The 26,581-nt window shown below is 38.2% G+C and overlaps 1 protein-coding gene and 1 pseudogene across 2 annotated transcripts in view; one reads left to right on the forward strand and one right to left on the reverse strand.

Annotated features, from left to right (window-relative positions):
- NOX4 (NADPH oxidase 4) overlaps nucleotides 1–26,581 on the forward strand; it is a 246,095-nt gene that overhangs the window by 169,824 nt on the left and 49,690 nt on the right. For both annotated transcript variants that reach the window (XM_036745642.1, XM_036745643.1), the window contains exon 13: nucleotides 12,159–12,240. In XM_036745642.1, coding sequence (XP_036601537.1) covers nucleotides 12,159–12,240 — 82 coding nt within the window. The remainder of the gene's footprint in view (nucleotides 1–12,158; nucleotides 12,241–26,581) is intronic.
- LOC118838370 lies at nucleotides 4,556–6,031 on the reverse strand (annotated as a pseudogene).

Consider the following 26,581-nt stretch of genomic DNA (forward strand, 5'->3'; position numbering starts at 1 on the left):
AATACTTGGATTCAAGTCTTATTTTTGATACCCACAACCTCTGTGACTAGAAGCAAGTAAGTGAATCTCTCAGTGCTCTAGACAATTGATACATGGAGAAGCAGATTGTATAATGGAAACTGCACTGAATTTGCAGAGGACCTAGGTTCAAATCCTTCTTCTGTCACTTACTATCTTTGTGACCCTGGGCAAGCCACTTATCTTTCCCAGTCTCAGTTTCCTCCTCTGTAAAATGAGGGGGTATGACTAGCTAGCCGCTAAGGTTCCTACCAGCTCTAAATGTATGGACCAAAGTAGCTGATGTGTATCATAATATGAGAATTACCAAAAGTGATCAAATCACATGTGGTCATTCCCCAAAATATTCTTGTGGGAGCTTTAAAAAGAATACCCCCAAATTGTTTATTGGACCTATAGAGCAAAATACTTGAATATGCTACTTGTGCCTCATCCCAAGAAAAGTAGAGTTCTAAAAAAATTATTCAATCTAAAAGTTATTTTCCTTTTCTTAGATCACTTTTTGATTTTTGTTGGTAGTAATTATTTTGTAGATTTGTTAGAATGTTGGTGACTGCTCCCAGAAAAATGTAAGAGAAAATGTATTTTTGGAAAAAAGGTAAACTATATTATAAAGTGTTACATTTAAGCAGGCTTGCATGATAGGTGGGGAGTTTTATTGGAAATCAAGAGTCGTATATCATGGGAATAATTTCTTAGGCATCTAATCTTTGGAAGAAACATTCTTCATAATAATTAATATTAGCAGAGCACTAGTCAATACTATGATTTCAACTAAATTATAGAGTATAACTTAGAGGTAGTAAAGAGGAATAATTAAGATGGGGACATGAGTAATGCCTTCCTGGGACTGTGGGCTCCACAGTGCAACTACCTTTATTGTTAGATCTTGAGCACATTGTGTGAATGCTGGATAGTGCACACTGACATATATTTCTTATGTTCTTTTCCTATAATAAATATGAATGTAAATAAAATTAATATTCTCTCTCTGGCATTCTTTATAATCTCTCTGCCCATCAACGATTTAAAGGTTGAAAGTAATTGGCAAATGTCAATTGCTGTAAAGCTTAGCTTCTGGGTGCTTTGTGAGAAGAGTTCACCTTTTCAGTTAGTGAAAAGTTTATTACATTCTGCCTTGTAATTCTTGTCATTCCATCTAGGTTCTGTTGTGACTCAGACTAGAGTATCACATTGCCATTTGAGGCATGCCTTTTACTGTGGATTTCAACAGTTGGTCTTTTCTCCTGTGATGTTGTGAATTATTCAGTACAGAATCCAATATTCCCCTTTTAGATATCCCTTGAATTGAATCATCTTAGTAATGTTCCATGGTATGTGTTATATACAACAAATTAAAAATAAAAGTGGTCACTTGTTTAGATACGCAGTCCACACAGGTTTTTCAAATATCTGTGAAACCAATAGCTCAGAACTCATTTTTTGACTCTGATGTTGCCAGAGGCAGTTCCATTTCCCAGTGTCAGAGAACTTAAATTCAAATCTTGGCTCTGCTGTGTAATATCTCTTTGCACTTGGAAACAAGATTTAACATCTCTGGGACTCAGCTTCTCATCTATATAATGAAGGACTTGGACTAGATGGCCTCTGAGGTCTTCTCTAGCTCCCAATCTATAATGCTATAATGCTTGCCTCTGATTATCTTTCCTAACTTTGTTGTTACAGCAGAAAATCTCAGAATATGGGTCTCTTGTTCCCTGTTGATGCTGCCAACGTGTAGGAATTCTCTTAGCATCTTGGTACTAAGAATTGCCTTGGTACTTGAGCCCTACTCCCAGCACATAAATATGTATGTATGTATCACACACAAATGAGGACTCTATGTCAGGGAGCCCAGGATCCATTCTTTTAGCTAATTGAGATGTATGTTAACCATTTTAAACCTCTTCCCTCCACACCCCTGCTCATAATTAAATATGTCAATTTGTTTGGATGGTCATGTGGAATCCTCCCCCTTCCCTTTCTAGTTACCCAAATAGGAGCAGGAAATTTGGGAACCAAAGGATTATCTCCTTAGATTTAGAGCCACATAATGTCCTTCTCCTGCCTGACATATCTTAGATATAATCAAGATATCCTGCCAGAAAATAAGATCAGGATCCTGCCACGTAGAACAGAATTTACAGCTATGCTAATTTCATGGAGAATCCTCCTGGTTATATTTTTAGGTCTTTAAATTCCTTTAATTTAATTTAAATTCATAGTATTTAAAAAAATTCAATTCCATAATATTTATATCATTTTCTTACTACATTCATACAGTTGGGTTTTTATTTGGGGGGGGTCAATATTATAGGTCGTACTTGTTTTTATAGACAAATATGGGGAACTAACCATAATTTATAGAATGTTTTGCTTCTTGAGAAAAAGGATTCCAACACCCAATCATACACAAATGAATTTTTGGAACATAGCCCATTTGTAAGGTAGGACTTAGCTTGTAATAATATTAATAGGAATTTGAAGGGCCATGTGATATTCTTTTTTTTGAATATAAATATTATTTAATGTTTCACGTTATCAAGTTTTTTTCTTCCAAAATGATCATAAACAACAAAAAAAAATTAGTTTGACAGGGGGTCCAGTTGGGGAAAAACCAAATGAGGCCAACTCTTCAGATGAGATTCCTTCTTTAACCAGGGGTCTTCTCGACACACGAAATGTTGTTCTTGTTGTTTTTCAACCAAAGAGAGAGTGGAAACGTGATTAAGTTCAAAACACAGTGACTGCCATGTTGCCCATTTTCCTTTTCAAATGCCAGAGACAGGAAGATTTGGAGAAATCTTATCACAAACAGCAGAACTGCTGTCTCCTGACTCTGTCCTGCCAACTTTTCCATTTTTCTACTCAGGGGCCAATGCATAAGCTTTGTGAGAGTTCAGGTCTTGCTGAACTTTACCTAGAGTGTGAGACCCTAGGTTGAGTACACAGAGGCAGATGAATGGGGACCCTGTACTGTGAAGGCCAAGCAAAGGAGGGCATTTCCTGAGGCTCCCTGGTTGGGAACTTTAAAACAATTACTCAGTGCACCAGCTAAGATGAATCGCAAGTTACAAGGGAAGTGGGCATAGAGCTATATAAATATATGTTGGGACATGGAGACCCATTTTACAACCCAATGTCTGCTCTCCATTAAACTTGTCCAATGAGACAGGCCACCCTAAACACAATCCTGTCTCCCATAAACAATTATTCTAAGCTGGGGATCTAAGAAAAAACAACCCTGTACAAGATTCTACCCTATAACATCCTCTTTCCCCATTCTTCACTGCAGAACAAAGGAGCCAAAACCATTTGATGTTTATGAAATACAAAAATCCTTCAGATCCATCTGTAGGTTTAAATAAATAAATAAATAAATAAATAAATAAATAAATTGTTACACGAATAATACCTTAAAAAAAAGCAAGTGAGAAAGAGGAAACCAAAAAAGAAGTGGGTCTGCTCCCCTCAGCTCCCCCAGAAGAATGAAGATCACAAGTGTGAATGGACTGCCTCATTTCCTTGTGAGTGAGGGGACCCATAAATAGATACTTGACAAGAAAACTGAGTTGTGATGATTTTAGGTTATCATTCTCACCTTGTCCAAAAGAACCAAGGAATAGGTGGAGACAAGGTATTCTGAAGTTTTTCCCCCTGTCACTAGCTGCAGAGTGCACATGTGGATGCTGTGATTATTCCTGGAAGAAAGCACCTCATTTCACTGAATTAAGGCCAAATCTAAAACCTATGTAACCCTGGGGCTTTGTAAAGAAACTGTAATTCAGATCTCTAGCCCAGGAGGGTCACAGTTCAATTCCTTAAAAAGGACTTGGGCAACCAACAATACCACCATCTTGCAAAGTGGTAAAATATGTTTGGGGGAGGAAGAGGACAGAGATGGACTCATGTGTCCTCAACCAGATATGGAAATTTATGAAAAAGCAGAGACTAAAGGTCATTTCGATTCTTAGATGGAATAAGGAGCAAGCCTCTTAGTCTCCTCTTTGAGGGGCATGCCTCTGTTGTTGGAAGTTTGCCAATGCATTCATGCCCATATAGCAAAGGGAGAAGGGCCTCACTGGGAGGCCCCTAGATCATCAATCTATGCTTGAAAACATTATCAGAGGCAGTGGCCTCAACTCTCTGGTTTCTGCAGAAACCACTCAAGGACATTCTTCATTGAAAACAAAACCAAACAGAAGTCTTGATAAAACTGACCCTTGTGGCTCTTTGGTCACCACTCACCACAAGATACAGGCTTTTAGGTGGTGGTTTCATTAGCATCTGCTGGATGCACCACTAGACTTCAGTTTCAGGTATGCTGCGACAATCCCAGTGTTTTGCTAACTGCCTTCTCCGGGTACCACTGCGATGCATGGAGAAGTCCCAAGGTTGGAGGATCCTCTCCTTTCTGGTACCAGGAGAGGTGGAGAGAGAGGTGATGGTGGATTCTCTTAAGGCTTTTCTCTACCCAAGAAAAATGACGAGGTGAAATCCGGAGTCACCAGAGGTGGCAGCAGCAACAACATGGACCTCAGCAACCCGCCTGGAGGATGCTCCCCCTGACAGTTTAGTCACAGATAGTGTTGTAAACACCTTTGCACACACTGGGTGGATTCCGATCATGCTGTTCAGCTGCTCTTTGTTCAGTCCACACTTAAGGGCTGCAGCAAAGCCCTGACTGACTTCACCTGCATTTGGACCCAGGACGTGGAAACCTACAACACGTTAGTTGTCTTTGGCATTGCAGATGATTTTGGCATAGCATTTATTATTATCTCTTTATGGGAGGGTCCATTCCAGTGACCAAAAGTAGCTGTGGTAGACCTCTATGTTTTCTTCTCCAAACTTCTCAATAGCTTTCTCTTCAGAGAGGCCACAAGCCCCATGTTCCAAGGGAGTAAATACTGTGGTGGTTCTGACTGGTCATGCCAGTTCTGACGTAAAGTGTGACTACGACGTAAAGTCGCCGAGCCAACAGTCTGCCTGCCTGGATCGTGACCGGAGTCAATTCCAACTTGCCTTCTAAGATATCCCCAGTGGCATAGATGTAAGGTACATTGGTCTGTTCCTCATCATTGACAGGTATTTTTCCTGTCTTTTCATTGATCTTCAGCCCGACGGTTTCTAAGTTGATTTTTCTTGTGCATGAATCTCGTCCTATTGCCAGCAGCACCGTATTATACTCACCCTCAGTGGTCTCATCCGTGGACTGAGCCTCCACCTTCAGTTTGCCAGGCATGCCTTCTTCCATCGGTTCAATTTTAAAAAGCACAAGCTGCTTGATGAATTTGATGCCATGCCCTTCCATGTGGTCCCCAATCTTGTTGGCCATGTCTTGGTCAAACCCTCTTAGGAGAATGGACCGAACCATTGTGGTGACGTCCAAACCAATGCCCGCCAGAAACCCAGCAATTCAAGGGCTATGTAGGAAGCCCCAACCACCAGTGTCTTTCCCTGGCAGTAAGGCAAGGAGAAAAGATCATCGCTGCTGATACACTATTTTTTGTCCCCCAGGATGCCCAGGTAGTGTGACCTTTCTCCAGTGGCAATGAAAAACCTCTCCACCATATAGAATTTTTCTTTGCCTTTGTTGTTGGTTGCCTTAATCCTGTGGGGGCCCACAAATTCTCCTTAAGCATTCTTGTAGGTGACCTTGTTCTCCCATAAGGCTACCCACTAACCCCAGTTCAGAGAGCCAATGTAATTCTGGACTGTTTCTGTCATACTTTCCCAACTATGTTGGATTTGCTCCTTAACCTGCCAGCCATATTTGTGGGAATCTCACAAGGCTTGCCCCATCAGAGCCACCTGGTGCATGAGTTTCTTAGGTATACAGCAGACATTCACACACATCCCTCCAAGACCCCATCTATTTCCAAGAGGAGCTGGAGTGACAAAATCCAATACCATGATCTTCTTGCCATATTTGGCTGCCTCCTTGGAAGCAGCCAGGCCTCCAGAACCTCCTCCAATGATAATTAGGTCATAGTCATAGGACTCGGGGGTCTCATCTGACCCATTTATTCTGTACAGTTTTTGAGGTGTGTCTTCCTTATTGACAGTATTACATGGTTGGGCTCAGTCTCTTCATCCGAGGTCCTGGGCTCCCTCTCTCCCAAGGCTGGTTTCACCATGTGACATTCTTAAGAAATTATTTTATTTTAAATAATCAAGAGGATTTCTGGGAGTAGCTAGGTGGCTCAGTGAGTAGAGCCCTGGTGTCAAGACGACCTGAGTTCAAATCTGGCCTCAGATACTTGACACACTTACTTGCTGTGTGACCTTGGGCAAGTCGCTTAACCCCAATTTTCCTGCCTTCCCCCCTCCAAAAAAGGAGGATTTCTGATCACTTCAATTTGGGTATTCCCTCCAATGATTTAAATAGCAACCTATCCATTCATGTCCATCCTATGCAGCTGTTGTCTGTGTTCTCCCAAAATTCATCATATGGAATCTAGCCAACATGTTGGAGACCTCCCTTTCTTTTTCCTGAAATTGTGAGGGTATCATTGAAACACTCTGGCAATCCACTTGTAATCTGTTACATTTGCCATGGAAACAAATCAATTTCTCTCCCTTTCATACAGTTCTGTAGTTTGGGGGAGTTATGAAAAGTGTCATCCCTCATAGAGATAGCTCTTACAAAGTTTATTGCTGGATCCATGGGAAGGAGAAAAATAGTTGCTCAAGTAGGGACAGTCACAGTGTGCAGTCTCCAGTGGGCAGCACATGAATGGTGGGGGGGGAGCCATACCCCTGTAAAAGTCCTAGAGATGCTCAGCGTTCAACTTCCTATATCATTTTAGACAAAGAGCCATTATGACATCAGTGGGAGAATGCTCTGTCATCTAAAAAGCTGGCAAAATGAAGGTATTTTCTAAATTGCCTTACTAAGGAGGAAGGAATGCAGAGAAGATAGAGAATAAGGAAATAAAAAAAGTTTGCTTCAAAGGGGATGAAAATTGGGGACTGAAATTGTATCAGTCTAACCATGTTTCATCAGCTCACAAATTTGTTGATAACTTCTTTTACTCCTATTCTTCATCAGAGTTCTTCATTGATTAGATATTATATTATACATATTCTGTGCATTATATGTTCATACCTGGGCCCATCTCCAGTCATCCTGATATATGTCTTGCCACTGGACCCAGATGGCTCCAGAGGAGAGAGTGAGGCTGGTGACTTTGCATAGCCCTCTTACTTAAATCCAATTCACTTGCAAGTCATGGAATCACCTTCCTGATGTCACAGTCCTCTTCTAGAATGAAGGACAAACAACAATGTTCATACCTACATTGCAGCTCTCAGTTGCCCTTTGTCTGATTTTTTGGGAGGCAGTGCTATTCAATATTTTGTTGCCATATAAAAACGTTGAGAAAATATTTCGTATTGAAAAGATTTGTCTTTGATTGCATGGGAAACAGGCAATTTCTCTAAAACAATTCAATTAGTTTTCCTTTTTAACTTTGGGCCGAACATATTGTCTGTTTATACTGTCTGTTCCAGTTATGCAAATGTTTGGACATGCTCTATATGGTTTCCATTCGAATGCATGGCATGTTGAAATCTGGGCAATAGACGTTGTTCATCCACTTTGTCTTTCCTGTATGGTTGGCCAGCCCAGATTTCTTTGAGTGATTATAGGTCTCTTCCAGGACGATCTGCAATATCTAGGGGCTTCATATAATCAGCACCATGTCATCTACAAATTGGAGCACCTAAAATATATCATCATCCACATGATATCTTCTTTGATCTGGACACTTCACTATATCTCTTCCATTACAGTAAAGAAAACATTTGGCAAAAGTGTCTCTGTTTTATGATATGTCTGATGTTTATTGTCAGTGTCCCTGCTCCTGCTAGTGCTCCTCCTCACCCTGGGACTGTGATCCTGAACCATGTATGGGCAATTCAATAGAGTCTTGTACCTAGGGCCAGCAAACGGTCCCCTGTAATCCCTTTCTGACCATTTGTCTGACTCCCCATCTGTGGAGTGAGAGCTCCAGAAGCCACTGCCACCACCAATTCAGTTGCTTCCAAGGCCTGTTGGTGGCTTGCTGTGGTTTGGCCTGCATCTGACTGCTCCACTCTCATCCTAGTGAGACAGATTTTCCTGCCAGCCTTCTCAGTTGTCTTGGGCTGGAAAATTATTTCATTCCAACCTTTTGTTGCTTCTACCACTCCAGAATTCATTTTGAGGCATTATTTTAAAAGTTGTTTGGAAGGGAATTTGGGAGAGCTCATGCATGTCCCTGACTTTACTCAACCATCTTGGCTCCCACAATTACTTACTCTTATTTAAATTCATGGATACAATTATTATGGACAACTTTACTTGTTCATTTCTCATTTTATTTCATTTATATAGTTTAGGGTTGCATTATTTTAATCAGACATAATTTCTCCTCATTGTTATTCTTTCTTTTTGGTTTTTACAAATGCTGATATTAGCTATAATGAGTTTTGATCTGTATACTGATTCAGGGGTAAATCCTACAGCAATAAAAATTATCTATTAAAAATTCAATTTTATTCTTTGCTCAGCATCTACCAGTTCTATTTTTGAAGAAAAAAATATATATGTATAATATACATATATTTGTAGGTGGATGAGATTTTTGTATATTCTATAAGTTTTGACCTTTTTCATATCTTTTTTTTTGAACAATTCTTTTGCATATCACCATTCTCACCACCATTTTCCACCTGTTATCTGTCATACCTGCCATATTCTCATATGCTTACTAGCCATTTGACTCTGGGTGAGTCACTTAACCTTTGTTTGCCTAGGTTTCTTCATGCAAAATAGGAAATAATAATAGTGCCTACCTCACCAGGTTGTTGTGAAGATGGCATAAGATATTTGTAAAGTGATTTGCAAACTTTAATGTTCTATTATTATTAGCTGTTAATAAGACAGCAAGTATCAGAGTATGGTCTTTTAATAGGAATCTATCAAGTTCTTCATAGAATTCCTCTACCCCTTTGGCCTCTTCAGTGAACATTGTTGCATAAGATGCAATTATTTTTCATGGTTTTTTTTTGCAAATACTTATCATTTGTATTGCAATATGTGATAACCAGATATCTCATTAAATAACATTGCTTTTTACTCTTTGGACACATGATAAAACCCAATGCATTGGTTTTGTTGCTTTGTCTCGATACTTGTAATCCATCCTTCTATGAAGCTACATTATTCATTTCTTATAATTTGATTCATAGCAAGAATGTCAGTATTGACATGACCCCAATGCTCGAGGTATATGTGCACCTGTTGACAATTTGGCAAGCCTATCATACTGAAAGGAAGAACAATTTGACGAGTCAGAATTAAATTATTTGATAAGGTAAAATCTGTATTATTCTTAGCACCTTACATTTCCCTTCTTGTCATTCTGCCGCCATCATTACAAAAGCAGAAAGAGGCCACGGAAGACTTAGGGTCATTTTTCATTGTTTCATGTTTTGCCACTGTAGAAAAAAAAATCATCACTCAGTGATGGGGCTATAGGTGAGATGCATCTCTGGAATTAATGAAGATGACTGACTTAGACTATAGAATCAGAATCTGCCAAATACTGTTTTCTGGTAGTGTAGCCTTTGAGAACTTAGCTCAACTCTATGCCATGATGAGTTATCAGAGGATGACTTCTCCTTTAAACATATACATAAATGCATGTGCATATGTATATATGTATATATACATATATGTATATACGTATGCATATATACAGCTATGTATATAGATGCTGCATAGATATGTGTGTATATACACATACATATGAATATGTGTATATGTACATTTATGTGTGTGTATAGATTATGTGTATATATGTATATGTATATATATGTATATATATGTGTATATATGTATATATATGTGTGTGTATGTGTGTATATATATGTGTATATATATATATGTGTATATATATATATATATATATATATATATATATATATATATATATATATATATATATATATATATATATATATATATATATATATATATATATATATATGAATGTGTGCTGAGATGCACAGATAGGAGTAAGTCAATATATGTAAGCTCACAGAATCCTGCAGTTGGAAGTGATCTCCAAAGTCATGCCCAATCTATAAGCATGTAGGAATCCATACTATAGCATATCAGAGAAGTGGCCATTCAGACTCTGCTTGAAGGCTTCCAGTAGGGGAGAAGCCCCTGCCTCCTTTGGCAGCTCAATCTGCTTTGTGATAACCATAATGGTTAGGACATTTCCCCCTGATATTAAGCCTCAATTTGCAAATCTGTTATGTATAACTTGCTATTTCTTTTAAATATATAAAGTTATTATGTAACTTTCTTTTTTTCCTTCCCTCTTTCCCCCTCCTCCCACCCTAGAGGTGACTCCCATTAGACACAAATATGCAAGTATGTGTGTGTGTATACACACACATATATACATATGTATGTAAAATTATCCTTTATATACTTCTATTTATTCATTCTTTCTCTAGATGCAGATGGCATCTTCCTTCAAATGCCCTTTATAGTTAATTTGGATATTCTAATAGTCAGAAGGAGTCACTCAAAATTGTTCTTAAAACAATATTTTTGTTACTGTATACAATGTTCTCTTGGTTCTTCTCATTTCACTCTTCATTATTTCATGCAAGTCTTTCTATGTTTTTTCTAAGATCATTGAGCTTATCATTTCTTACAGCACAGTAATAATCCATTACGATCATGTCATTTTCATCTTCTGCAAGACAGCCTTTCAAATATGTGATGAGAACTTCAATGACACCCTTAGTTTTCTCTTCTCTAGCTTTATGCCCCCGGTCCCTTGGATTGACTTATCAAATGCCATGGAATCAAGGCCCTTTGCTATCTTAGTTGCCCTCCTCCTGACACTCACTAATTTATTGATGTTCCCATAATTTGAACAGATTGTTTCAGATGTGGTCTGGTCAGCACAGTGTACAGTGGCATCGTCCCCTCTTTATCTATAAAAAACTATAGGCCTCTTATTGTAGCCCAATTTTTCTTTAGCTATTTTGGCTGACAAATTATACTTTTTTTTGAGGTTGATCTTGTAGTATTCTAAAGCAACCAGAGGATTTCCTTACAAACTGCTGTCTAATCATGCTGCCCCTCCTCTTGTACTTGTGAAATTAGCTTTTTGAACCCAAGTACAAAACTTTACATTGATCTCTATTGAATTTTATCTTATTAAATTCAGATTATGTTGAGATATTTTGGATCTCAATTAAAATGGGGAAAAGGAATTAAATTTGTTCTGCTTTGGCCCTAGTGGCAGGCTTAGAGATGACTGGTGGATGACAGCTGTAAAGAGGCAAATTGAGAGTTGATGTCTACAAAGAAAAAAGAATAGAAAAGAAAAAGAAAAAAAACTTCATTTCAAATAGAACTATTTAATGCTGGAATAGGCTTCCTCAAAAAGTTGTTAGTTTCCCTTCTTTGAAGGTCTTCAGTAAAAATTGTATGTCAATTTTCTGAGTAGGATGTCGAAAGGATTTTTGTTCAGATATGGATTGGTCCTTATGATCTTTGAGGTTCCCTCCAACTTGGAATTTCTGTGGTCCTTCATTATTCTTCAACATAATAAATAATTATTAAAAATAGAAGGTGGAAGTGAATTTTTAGTGATATTGCTGAAGTAAAAAATAGTGAAGAGGGTCTGTGATATAAAAATAGAGGTCTAGTAAAATAAAAATAAGCCAACATGTATATAATATTTTGAAATTTACAAAAAACTTTACATACATACATGCATACACGCAAACCTAGTGTGATTTTTACAATAATCCTGTGAGGTCGGTGGTATTTTTATTATTCCCATTTTACAGATGAGGAAACTGAAACTTAGAGAAATTAAATGACTTATTTAGCATCTCACAGCTACTGTCTGATGCAGAATTTCAATTCAGCTTTTTCCAATGCCAAGTCTACTTTGCTATCTAGTAAATGATCTGTGGAGTGATGTGGTGAGTGATCCTACATAACATCTCCCTCTATTCCATTAAAAACACCACTTTAGGAAAATAATTCTATTTTTTAATTATTGCCACGACTTGAAATCCCCTCTATCTCTCTACAATTCAATATTTTTTTTTGGCAGAAAGATTTCGAGATTTGTTGCTCCCTCCATCTGGACAAGATTCAGAGATTCTGCCCTTCATCCAGCCAAGGAACTATCCCAAGTAAGTAATATAATTCTCTAGGGATTAACCTGGGGGTGGGGGTGGGGAGAAGCCTGAAGAGACCTTCCTAAGAAAGTAGGAAAGGTATTTTATTTTTGCTTAAGATGTCTGAAAAGGCAATCATAAACCTCCTCACCCCATAAATACTTTTAGGATAAATCCTCCAGGCTGAGTTTTCAGATGAACTCCATAAAATAGGTTTTGAGCTCTTCACAACCATGTCAAAAGGAAAGAAGTCGAACTTGTGAGTGTAGCCTTTTTGTCACTAGGGAGTTGTTGGGAGAGTACAAACGATAAGCTGTCTGGATCAGTGTCTCCTGGAGCCTCATTTTCTTTGACACATTGTGTTGACGCAGGCAGATATTTTGTCAGGCTAATCCCCGCTCTTGTCTTGTGGGTTTCTCTCATTCATGCTGATGGATTCATTTGGATTTTAACAAGCTGCCCCTGGAAACAAGCACATGCTAAAAATGAATTTAATGGCCTTATTAGGGATTCAGGAGTGGACAATCAGAAGTAACTTAGACAAGCAGGTTCTAGTGCCCTATTTAAAGTGCATTATAATAAGAGAGGGAGAAGAGAAATTTATCTTTCCTTCCCACTTTCAGTTTAGTGTTTTGTTTCTACAGCAAATTCCTTAAAATCATAAAAATGTTGTAGCAGACTGTTTGACTATAATCTGTACCAGCTTACATATTTCTGAGCCTCAGTTTCCTCATATGTAAAAGGAGAGGAATGATACTTGCTCTATTTACCTTGAAAGGATGTTTTGAGGCTCATATGAGATAGTTTATGTAAAGCATTAAGTGTCATATATTTAATGTCTTAGTACCCCGCAATAGGGGATTAAGAAATATTTGCTTATTGATTTATTGTCATCAACCAAGTAATAGTTTGATTCCATGAAATGGGGAATAACCATGATCAGATTGATAAATTATAGCAGTATCCATCTCTTCCTCTGTCTCTTACTCTGTCTTGCTCTCTTCTCTCTTTTTCTTGGTCATGGTAATTTAGGGTACATTTTAATTTTCCACTTTAATTGTTAGTACATGAAAGTATTCGCTGATTATCTTCTTGGAGTAAAAATCAAGATTTCAAATATTTAAATATGTTTTACTTACCTCCTTTCCAAAGGATATATAATGAACCTTCATAATATTAATATAATCATAACCATGATTTGTGAATTTACTCTTCTTCCCTGTAGATCATCCTACTTTTGACCTTTAGCCATGACTACAATGCCACACTTTTCTTTCTCCTCTTCAATACCATCTACACACAGAATCATAGATGTAATGCTGAAAGACACATCAGAGGTCATCCTGTCCAACTGCCTCATTTTATAGATGAGGAAATTTAGCCCCAGAGAGCTTGTGACCTGCCCAAGGTCACAAAGCAGTACTTATCAGAGGAAGGATTTAAACTCAGGTCCTCAGACTTGAGAATCAGTACTCGTTCCACTATACCCTGTTGGCTATTGCTGATTCCTCATGTTTATTCATCTACTATTCATCCACTACATTGTAAACCCACCCACCACTAATTGAGTCCTTACTATGGACATATGACCTCTTTAGATGATGAGGGCTATGCAAGATAAACAGGAGGTGCTCTGTGCTCTTGTGAGGTTTATTAACTAGAGGTACAATACATTAATAATAAATATGTGGATAAGATGATACACATGGATTATCGTGCCTTTGCCTATAAAGAGGGATAAGTAACCCTCATCTAATTCCACACTGTCTTGGTGGCTATAGTGTCTATTTGCAGAAACAAGTGTTGTCCACATCTCTTTATCAGAGACTACGGCAGTTTTGACCCCTTTGTTCAGAGAGAGTCACTTCTTTTCTGATTGTTTCCAGGACTAATCAGCTATGTGGCACAATAGAACTCCTTTATATTTAAAAATGATTTTTTTTCCAGTAGTGATGTAGCCTCTCTCTGTAAGCTAGTAAACCTGCAAAGACTGGTCATTTCCAAACACCGTAAGTTAATTATAGTATGTTTTCAGTCTATGATTACAACAGGACTTTTTTCCTCTTCAATCTAATGACAGGATAATGAAGAGACACACAATAATCATTTGGAGGATTGGGGATATGTAGCCTAGAGAAAGGAAGACATTCAAACTGGATGATTTGGGATGGTTAGATGAGGACCACTTATCACAGGAGGAGCAGAATTGGGGTAACTGATGAATCTCCATGATGGTAGCCCCTGACTTTAAAAGAATTCCACAAATCCCTGTGTTTTGCCTTATCTGACATAGTCATGATGGTTTCTTTCCAAAGTACCTGGGTCATGCTTATCATAACTTGGGAGTTCATCACCTTTTTTGTGTCATCAACCCTTTTGGTAGTCCGATGAAACTTAGGGACCCCAGTTTAAGGGGTTAGATTAATAAAGTTTTAATGGACTCTAGGTACCTTTATCTGCCTCATTATAAAATCATATAGTTCCTAATAGCCACAGGCCATCTGGAGATAGATCTATATCTGGGTACAGCTAACTTCCTGCAGGCAGTTATGGGTATAGTTTCATGTCTTTGAACCAGACAAGGACAAAGAGTGAAGTGAAACACACATGTCAGATTATACCATTGCTGTCTGAATATTTTCACTGAAAAAGAATCTTTAAATGAGAAGAACTGCAGGTCAGCCTTTAGAGCAGCTGAAAAGATGGTGCATTCTAGTGTCCAGAGAAAATGAATTGAAATAAATATAGCAAGATCTGTTCCCCATATGTAACATGGGGTGTCATTATGTGACTCAAAAGGAGGCAGAATAAATATTTCTAGCTTCTTCTCCTTGCACCCTTCTCCAATGGAGTTTTTAATTCCTTTGAGGAAGGGAATCAGGAAGTTGCAGCCAGAAACTTGTTCATTTTGCTCTCCTGAGAGAAAGGGAGTACCAGGCTGCTCCCTCAACTATTGTTAGGGGGATGTGATTTTTCAGGTTCAAGCTAATTTCTGTCTCTTAATGGGAGGAGGAATGTCCAGACTTTGTGTTTTGGGCTTGACTGTCTTCCCACCAAATATAATTCCCAAAAGAAACACACATGATAAGTGGCAAAAAGCCCTCATTTATCTAAATCATACCAAAAAAGAAATCAGAGAAAGTATACATAGGAGAATATATAGTATACAATACAAAGTGAAGGAGCTGTCCCATTAGGAGCAAACTAACTTAGGTCAACCAAGATACCAGACTTTACCCAGGGGAAAATTCCCTGAAATCTGTAGTATAGGAAGTTGGAAACAGGGACACAATAGAGACTGCTAGCTCCTTCGAGTCAGCTTCTTCCCAGAACCTTTTCCTTCAGCAACATGAAGTGGGGTTGACATCTTCCATCTTTTTGCTCTTGAAACGGGAAGCCAGAAGTGCCCCAAATGACTGCAGAACCCAAAGAGACTCAAGAAACCTGAAGAGACTTAAAGAACCTTTTCTGCTCTCTCCCACTCTTCCCCACCTCTCAGAAAGGTGAAGGGTATCTGATCTCCATCAATAAGGAGAGAATCCAATGGCAATGATCTCTGGGACTCAGATTATATGCTTCCCCCTTCGCCCTTCTTTTTGTGACAGTCATAGAATCACAGCTAGATAATTAGCATTTAAATGGCCCTTTAAGATTTGTAACATGTTCTACAAATATCTCAATATGTGCTTACGACAACCCTGAGCAGCAGGTGTTATTGCTATCCCCATTTACAGTTGAGAAGACTGAGGCAGATGGAGATAAAGTGATTTGCACAGAGTCAAATAGCTTGTCAGTTTCTGAGGCTGTTTTTGAACTCAGGTCTTTCTACTTCCAGTCCTAGTGCTCTGTCCACTGTACCACCTAGCTAAAAGTGACCCTTACAGATATCTGTACAATTCTTCCATTTTACAGCCAAGAAAGAGGTCCAGTGAAGTTCAATGATATGTTTATCATCACAAACCTGGTAAATAGCTGGAACAAAACTTGAACAAATTAGATCTTCCCAAGTGAAAAATAAACTGAACTGATCATGACCATTAAAAAAATGCTATCTAAAATATCAAAATCCTCACCTGGTCAATAACAAAAAAACCCCATATTGTTCTATAAGATAATTTTAAATCCACAGCTAGGTGGCACAATGGAATGTTGACCCGAAGTCAGGAACACCTGAGCACAAATTCTGCCTCAGAATCTTACTAACTGCCTGACCCCAGGCACTAAATCTGTCTGCCTCAGCGTCCTCATTTGTAAAATGGAGTTAATGATAAGCACCTATCTCCCAGGATTTTTATGAAGATAAGCTTTGAAAACCTTAAATTCAACTGAATTTGAGGTTTTGTCATTATTCCTTGACACTATAATCCTGATTAACACAGTGGGGAAGGGGGTATGACTGTTTTCCAGTAGCTGTAACATAGAAGAGGAATTTGACTTATTCTTTGTGGCTCTAGAGGGTAGGATTCTATGTTACTTATAGGGATGCTGATTTCAGCTCAATGTAAAAAAGGGCTTTGTGAAAAACAGTGCTGTATAAAAATGCAATGGGCTAACTTGGGAAGTAATAAGGAATAGCTTGGGAAGGAATAACTTGACCAGTTATAAAGAATCTTGCAAAGGAGGATTCATGTTTCAGTAAAGGGTTATATTAGAGGAACTTTGAGGTCTCTTGGAACCTGGGTATTCTGATATTCTGTGACTCTAGTTCTGACTTTTACGGTAACTTTGGCAAAATGAGTAATTCTCTTTCTTATTGTTTATTGTTGTTTGGTCATTTCAGTCGAGTCCAACTCTTTGTGACCCTATTTGGGATTTTCTTAATAAAGATACTGATTTGGTTTGTCATTTCCTTCTCCAGCTCATTTTTGCAGATGAAGAAACTGAGGCAGAAAACACAGTTAAGTGTCACACAGCTATTAGGTATCTGAGGCCAGATTAGAACTCAGGTCTTCCTGGCTCCAGGCTTGGCACTCTATCCATTGCATCGCCTAGCTTTCTTATTATTTAACCAGTTTCATCTATGGTGGTGGTATCTCATAGTAATTGTTGAATATGCCATAATAATTATTCACTTTATAGAACAGACTTTGGCTGCTTATTTCCCAGAAGTCTTGGGGAAATAAGGTTGTGCAGGGTTGATCTTTAGCATACAATATATCCCAATACTTGCCAAATCTGCTTCTAGTGATTCACGTATGTACAAAAGCCCCTTTATTACTAAGAGTCATGTTATCTTACAGAAGAAAATAAAGACCGTAGGAGCAGAGTTGGTGCTTTTATCGCCAGTGCAGGTCAAAGGCAAGGACTTGAGTAGAAAAACGCAGATCTGGGAAATGGAATATAATGAAGATGTACTTGGTTAAGAAGATATAGTGGTGGTATGCATGGTATTTAAGAAGATGTAGTTTAAAAAAGATTTAGATTTCTGAAAGATCATTTAAAACATAGGAATAATAAGTTTCCTGAGTAAGAGTAGAGGGCACCTAACAAGGCTTGGCAAAAATAGTTTTACCTGGAGTCTTACAAATCAAATCAAAAGGACTCTAAACTGAAACTAATGGAGAAACTGATTATTTAGATCAGATAGCTAATATAGAAAGTAAGTTTGTTGTTCAGTCATGCTGAGTCACGTCTGAATCTTCATGAGCATATCATTTAGCCTCAGTTTCCTTATCTGTAAAATGTGAATACTGATACTAGTTACCTCCCAGTTTTGTTGTGAGGATCAAGTAAGGTGAGATACACACACACTCACACACACATACACACACACAGAAAATCAACAACAATAGATGAGGAATCCTAGAAACAGATCACAAGCCCAGAACAGAAGAAATATGGAGTATTGATGAGGACTTCAATGATGCAGACATCTAAGGTAGGTCTCTCTATGCTAAAAATAGAACAGCTGATGATTTCTTGACTCCCCTTACTTGGGAAGTAATATGTAATAATGCAAGTAATGAAAATTTTAATCCTTTGAAAGATGGAGGATCTGATGAAAAAAACTATTGGACATGAATTTTACCTTCAAGAATGAGTTGTTTGCTGAGGACAGAGGGTTGGGAATGATAGGATTTGTGGGAAGGCTGGAGAATTAACTGTTTCATCTTAGAGTTTATTATGGAAGTAAAGAAAATCAAGCATATCCTGATAAGCACCCCCAAAATTTAGAGAGCAGTTATCAAAGAGTTTGGAGAGAAGCTAGGAAGAATCTCATACTAAAATTCTATAGAGAAAGGCAGGCCAGGAAGAATAGAAAACTCTGATGATGCAAAGAGAAGTAATTCTGATGAGGACAGAGGACAGAAAAGAGGACAAAAAAGAACAAAAGAGATTCATACAGAAGTGATTGTAGCATAGGGGCAGCTAGGTGGTGCAGTGAGTAGAGCACCAACCCTGCAGTCAGGAATACCTGAGTTCAAATCCAGCCTCGGACACTTGACATACTTCCTAGCTGTTTGACCTCAGGCAAGTCACTTAACCCCAATTGCCCTGCCTTCCCCCCTCCAAAAAAAGTAGTGCATAGCAGGTGGAAGCAAAGGCAGGTATTGGAAGATAAATACAAAAGCTTGGTATTGTGTCCTATAACACCATTCATTGGGAGTCCTGAGCTCACAATGAACTGATGAAAAAAACCAACAACAGAGGGGTGTTTATTGTTGTTGTTTTATTATATTGGGGGAAAGATAAGAATCAAAGAAATGATAAAAATCATTGTATTGGTGGGGAAGGAAATAACCATTTATATACCTACCACATCTATTACAGGTACCTACTACATGCCAAGCATTGTGCTAAATGCTTTTAAAGTCTTATTTCATTTAATCCACATAAACCCTATGAGGTATGTTATTATATTAGTTTTTCCCCATTTTACATTTGAGGAAACTGAAGCAAACAGAGTTAAACGACTTGCCCAGAGTCACACAGCTAGTAAGTGTCTGAGGTCACATTTGAATTGAGGTCTTCCTGACTCTAGCCTCAGCACTCTATTTATTGTATCCCCTAGCTACATGGAGTAGTGAGATGTTGATAAAAGAAGACAGACTGGATAGGGCTGATCAACTCTCATTTTACTTGTTTTCTATCCCAAGGAAAAGGATTTTTGGAGCAAAAAGGAACAAAATTAGCAATAGAGAGGTAGAGAGCATCATTGACCCTGATACATTCAAGTCACTAGGTCCAGGCAAATTAAATATCAGGGCCCTTAAAAAATCAGAGTATAGAAGAGAGTAATACAAGATAATTAAGGTAGGATGGTGCTATATTGTGGAGGGCCTTAAATATGAGGCAAAGGAGCTTCAGCTCATTTCTAGGATGTCCTTGGCATGGCTTTATAGAACATTTCTGCCATGAAAGTCTTGATTATCTGCCACTAATCTCATTATATTATAGATTATCTGTGGCTACCTTTCCTCCACAACCCATTTGGTTTTTAAACTGTCAATTGAGTTACAACAACAGCAAAATCAAAGTCACTGACAAAAAGGGGAGAGAGCAAATATCTATCTGTACATGCATCCAGTGGCATTCTACATTGAGTTGGAAATTACTTTGGCATTGTCTATGGTTTTGAACATTTCCTTTCTAAACAATGGGGTAGAAGATGAATCATTGACTATGTATCTTTGTGATATAGCACAACCTGTTGAAATGTCAAAAGTGCAGAGAACTGGAATGTTTTTTATTTATTTCCCAACACCAAATACCTTTTTTGAGTGAATTTTTTCACTGATAACTTTTGTTTTGTCATCTTAGAAGTACAGCCTGCATTAGTCACAATTTTGATGAAAAGCCTTAGCTGTCTTATAATAATATCATAGAGTAAGAATAACAGAATAAAAACTAGTCCCATAATTTTAAATTTAAATCAGATATTTGCTAGACTGTCTATTTCAGTCTGTTTGCCTTTTGGATTAGTGCTGCCACTATCCATGATTTAGGCTCCATGTCAAAATTGGCCAAGGCTCCCTCCCACTACTGTGTCACTTTAATATGTCTTGCCATGCTAAGCACCCTGCCAGTGTTGGTACCAAGGACTAAAAATAAGAACTTATATAAAGAGGCTGATTTCTTTTTTCCAGGGGGAAGAAGTCTTAACAGGAACATAGATGACAAGTTTCCCAAGTACCAGCTGTTTTTTAATATGAAATACTAAATAAAGTGATTGGTCATTGCAGCAGAGCTAGGGAATATTATTCCAAAAAGAAGAATAATTATGTCCATTAATCATATTCTTCCAGCCCCGAGCTTGCATTTGACCCCTTTGCAGAATGCAGCCACATTCATTCTCATCAGTATGTAATCACTGACAGTACTCTGTGAAGAATGTCAGAATGCGAACCAGTGTGATGAGGGGCAGAAAGAGAAGTATAATGGGGAGGAAAGGAGAATTGTATATTCAGGAGAGAACCTGTACGCTCCTTCCATGGCTGGCATGGAGAATTGGAGCAGAGAGACCTTGAACATGCTGCTCATCCCTTGAGCCAGTTACCTATCACCAACTGTGATGGATTTAGGCTTCTAATGAGCTTTGAGAGAAAGGGCAATAGTCCCGTTCTCATACATACAGTTTCAATGTACCTGAAGTTTAAAGACCTGGTTTGGGGATCATTTCACTTGCCAGTACCCTGAAGCCATTCGTGGCATCTGGTTGTGCCAGCCCAGCTCAACGAAGCAGTGCAGGAAGGGGGACTCTCACTCGCTGTAAGAATCATAATGAAGCCTCTCAAAAGTGAGAGAGCATTCCAGCTGATCACTAATAATAATAATGATAACAATAATAACTTGCATTTTTCTAGTGCTTAAAGTTTTGCCAAGTGTCTTGCATATTATCTTGTTTGATCCTCATAACAACTTAAGTTCTATTAACACCATTTTATAGAAAAGGAAACTGAGGCTGAGAATGGTTTCAGTGACCCTTCCAGAGTCACACAGAATAAGCTTCTATTTGGGACAGTCAAAATGAAAAGTGAATTTACAGAAAGACCATTCACTGTAAAACTCATGGCCAGGCCAAGTTCTTGCAGGCACTGATGGAACAGTGGAAAGAGCTCCTCCAGTTATCGCTTGTTATTACTTCAGTTTCCTCACCCATAAATTGAGGGAGTTTGGACTAGGTGACATTTAACGTTCCTTTCAGCTCTTGATTCTGTGGTTCTGTCATAAAGAGAAAGGATAATCATGGATTTTCCCACTTTTGCAGATAAGGAAACCAAAGTTTAAAGAAGTTAAATGGCTTGCCTAAAGTCACAAAGAAGTAAAACTTGGATTAAAGCAAAGATATTCAAGTCCAGGGCTCAATACCTCTAACAATACCATACTCAGCTTATCAAAATATTACTTGTACTACCATTAAAAAAAGAGATCCAGTGATTATATGCATACACAAAGATGTACACATCCAGCCCCCAACCACTCACTCCCCTAAGACCTTGTTTTATATTTCCAGCATCTTGTTGCTCTCTCTATCTGGGTGACTCACAAATAGTTAGAAATGTGCAAAATGAGATCCCTCATCTCCTCTGAATGCCCAGGCCTCAATCCTACCTGTCTCTCGCCCCTTGCTTTCCTATTTCTGTTGATGGTACTATGAGGCTTTGAATTACCTAGGTTTATAAACTTGAAAAATTCTTTAATCCCTCCCTTTGCCTTTCAGGACATAGCCAGTCATCTAGTATTGTCAATTCTTCCTCCATACTATATCTAAAAGCCTCCTGTCCTCTCAGCTCTCACTATAACCATGCTGATTCAGGGTACTAGCTTTTCTAGCAGGAAAGCCTCTTCACTATTTTTCCTGCCTCCACTCAATCTCTTTTCAAGTCCATCATTCGTATTATTGCCTAAGTAATTTCCCTTATACACTACTCTGATCATTTGACTCTTTTATCCAATTGACTACTTTTATGTAGTAAATAAATTATCCACTAATAAATGGTGGTATACCTGATGAGTTGGGCCTAGAATCTGGAAGAGTTGAGTTCAAATCCTGCCTCATATATACTCAAAATACTTTGTGACTCTCAGCAAGTCACTAACCTCTGTCTGCCTCAGTGTCCTCAACTCTAAAATGGGGATAGCACCAACCTCCCAGTATTGTTATGAGGAAAATGAGATAATAGTTGTAAAGTGCTTAGCACAATGCCTGACATAGTAGACACGTAAATCCTTGTTTTCTTCCTGAAAGTCCTTCAAAATCCCTCCAAGCCTGCCTTTTTAGCATCATTTCATATTACTTCATTTTAAGTACATTCTACATTCCAGACAAACTCTACTTTTTTTTTTTCCTTTTCCCTGTTTTCTTTTGTTTCCATCATTCCTTGTGTCTTTTCTCAAAACACCCCACCATACCTGGAATAGGTTCCCCCTCTTTCGTCTTCCAACTTCTGATCATTTATTCCTTTCCATCGATCAAGGCCCATCTCAGGGGCCATGTCATTGATGAACTCACCTGTGTCTCCTCCCCTTCATCCCAGGTGAAAGTCATCCTTTACTATTCAGATTTCTTATTTCTCTTTATATCTATTTCACTTGTGTCATACTTATCTGTAATCCTCTCTCCCTTGTTCACAATACATAATACGCTTAAAATCAAGGTTGATATTGTTCATATATTTCTGTATCTCTAGCACTCATTTTGGTGCCTTAAACATAGAAGATATTTAATGAACAGACGTAAGTAGAAAAAGTTGTACTGTAATGAACTAATAAAAGTTACTATCATATTCGCATTGTAATCTCCTTAACACATGGGGACCTTGTCTAATGCTTCTGAACCCTGTTCCCCAAAGGGCATAGCAACATGCTATGTGTAAATGTTGCTGAGTTGTTTTTCAGTTGTGTGGGACTCTTCATGACCTCATTTGGGATTTTCTTGGCAAAGATACTGGAGTGATTTGCCATTTCCTTCTCCAGCTTATTTTCCAGATGAAAAAACTGAGTCAAATAGGACTAAGTGACTTGCCCAGGATCACACAGCTAGTAAGTGTCTGAGGCCACATTTGAACTCAATGAGTCTTTCTGACTGCAGGCCCAGCACTCTATCCACTGCACCACTTAACTGCTCTCTATATAAATAGATATCTATTAAACTTCATTGTTGCCTGCCTGACCTCAGACACTAGCCGAGTTGAGTGAGTGGTTGGGGGCTGGATGTGTACATCTTTGTGTATGCATATAATCACTGGATCTCTTTTTTTTTAATTGTAGTACAAGTAATATTTTGATAAGCTGAGTATGGTATTGTTAGAGGTATTGAGCCCTGGACTTGAATATCTTTGTTTTAATCCAATTTTTGCCTCAGGTTTATCTTCTGTAAAATGGGTTGGAAAAGGAAATGGCGAACTACTACAGTATCTTTGCCAAGAAAACCCCAGATGGGGTCACCAAGAGTCAAACATGAATGAAATGACTAAACAACAACAAAGTAGGACCTAGATTGCCATTAGCTAAAGATGTAGAATGAGAATGTGTATATTGGCTAAGCATTAGGCCTCTAAAGTCCCTTTTAAGTCTAAGAATCTATAAGGTCAGCCAAGTTATGGATTGTCAACGGGCATCCCCAGCCCTAGTGATTTTTTAATGCCTCTTGTCTGAATAGGGGAGTTGTGTATTGTTATTAAGGTTCGAAGCAGCCACAGCTGAAAGCTGCACAGGTACCACGACTCACAGCAGGTGTCCTGCTAGCAATAAGATACTAATGCTAGCTTCATATGGCAAAGACCTCACAGTTACATTTTACTGCACTATATTGGTTCTTAAACTTTTTTTGGCTTTAGGCTGCTTTTATGCTCTTAATGATTTTTGAGGACTGTTCAAAGATCTTTTGTTTACGTGGGTTATATTTAACCAATATTTGTTGTGTCAGAAAGTATAATAATGTCATATTATGAAAATAGTTTGAACCGCTCAGATAGCCACTTTGAGAACCATTGACATACTCAGTTGTCTGGTGTCAGACTCTCCTATTCTTTAACAATTTCTTGTGGTATTCTGAAATTCCCTAGATGAGAATGATGATGACAATAACACACATTTCCATGAAGTTTTAAGATTTATAGAGTACTTTATATACATTATTCCATTTGATCCTCACAACAACCTGGTGATTTAGGGTGCTACATTATCCCCCTGAAACTAAGGCTCAGAGGAGCCAGATGGCATCTAGAGGAATACAGACCTGCTATCAGTGGCATTTCTTTTGAACTCAGTTCTACCATACCCTAGGTCTATATTCTTGTCTACTAGGATGCCTCTATAGAAGATAGGGGTAGACATTTTGCCAAATGCCTTATTATATTTCTGTTGCGAGGATTTAGAGCCCCCAAATAAACATCCCTTTGTGCTATGTTATATTTTAGTTGTCTTATCTGGTTTTTTAGACTTCTTTTCCCAGCTAGATTAGATTAACATCAATATCTTTGGACTGTGAGTAGATATACATCTTATCCTGTAGATTTTGTAAATCTTTAATTTATCACTAATACTCTTATCTGGGGATTCCTACTTAATTTTCGTTTTGAAGAATCATTCACTCCTCTAAATGTAGTCCATTGGTCAGTTCTTACATCTTTGTTCAACTTAAATTTGTATTTTGGAATGAGACTTTGTAAGAAATGATTAAATGAATCAATAAATTAGGAGCTATTTTTGTCAATTACCATTATAATTATATTGTGTCTTCATATTCAGGCCATCGTTTTCTTAGTCCAGTCCAATCAAATATGGAGAGGTTCTTTGGCAACCACGATTTTATATAGATCACATAGGATCATTGATCTGGAGCTGAAAGTTACCTCAAAGTATTTTGACAAATGATTAAACTGAGGCCTAGGGAAGTTAAATAACTTGTCCAAGGTTATTCAGGTAGTAAATATCAGAGGCAGAATTTACTGCAGAGCTGCATCAGAGGTGAAGAGGACTGATATGGTAAACATAATTGATTTTTTAACAGTATTCTTTTTTTTGAGGTGTTATGGCCTTGACTACTGGCTCACTCCCCTTTACCTATGCCTACTTAGAATAACTGCTGCCCTTGGTTGCTTGAATCACTTTGATAAGCAAATATATTGTAGATGTCTATTTTTGTTTCCACTTTGGAGGTGTTGTAAAGATACAGAAGAATAAGATAGAGAACCAGACTTCAACTACTAGCTTGCCCTATACTTGGGGAGATGATATTAACACACATGAAACTGTAGCAAACATTGTGTGGTGGGAGGGTTGTGCCTAACCAGCACCCTCTTAGTTCATTTTCTATCTTGGGACAAAACAGGACACTCACAAGTCAACAAAAGGAGGTTTAATTTGCCTTGATACAGCAAGGATATGAAAAAGAGATACAATGGCCCTTAGGCTCTCTTTCCACCCTCATCCCTCATTGCCCACTCTATCATCATCTTCATGTGTCTCATTAGCAGCGCAGAGTGTGACGATTGAGGTGACTCTGAGAATTCTATCTAGTAGGAGAGGCCTCAAATCCACATGGATGTGGCTATTTATACACTTAGGTAACCAGGAAGCTTAAAAGATTCTGAATCAGTCAGGTCTCAGGGACAACTTTGTTGCCTTTTAGAGAAAACTAATTCCTATTACAGGGAAGTAGGGAAACCCTGGAACTATCACACATGGATACACACATATACATATGTGTTTGTAATTTATTACTAAATTTGGTGGTTCAGACAAGAAATGTTTCAATAGTTCTAATGAGAGAAAAACAAATTAATGAGCCTTATAGTATGTAGGAGGTTTTATGAAGGAGATAGGACTTAGGCTGAACCTTTTAAATTTTCTTTCCTAGGAGGTTATTTACTTACTTGCACTTGTCCTGATTGCTGAGGAATTTAGCTAGATGCGGCATCTAATCAACTCTAGTCCGTCTCTGAACTCTAGAAAAAGGGTTACTTTGAGTCATTGCTTGGTTATCTGTCTTGTGGTATTGTGTGTATGTGTGTATGTGTGTGTGTATGTGTGTGTGTGTGTGTGTGTGAGAGAGTGTGTAGGCATGTGTGTGCCAGGGGAATATAGAGAGGTTGCAGCAATGAAGCTTGCTCAACTTATAAATATTGTTGTTTTTAATCACGTATCTAACAATAATCTTTACAGCCCAGATTCATTGCACTCTGCCCATTTTGTGTTAAGACTTAACCATAAGAACAGGTAGAAAATGTATCTTTCCCTTTCAATGTGATCCATGAATTTCCTCACAAGCTCATCCTCAAAGCCCAAGGAGCCTGACTATTCCTAAGCATTTTCCATTTAAATAGACCTTACTTTAATTTGCCCATCTTGGTGCATCTTTCATGAAAAGTGTTTTTAAATTACCATGAGGATTCAGAGACAGGTGCTTGAC

The sequence above is a fragment of the Trichosurus vulpecula genome, chromosome 2, assembly GCF_011100635.1.
Source record: "Trichosurus vulpecula isolate mTriVul1 chromosome 2, mTriVul1.pri, whole genome shotgun sequence".
NCBI lineage: Eukaryota > Metazoa > Chordata > Mammalia > Diprotodontia > Phalangeridae > Trichosurus > Trichosurus vulpecula.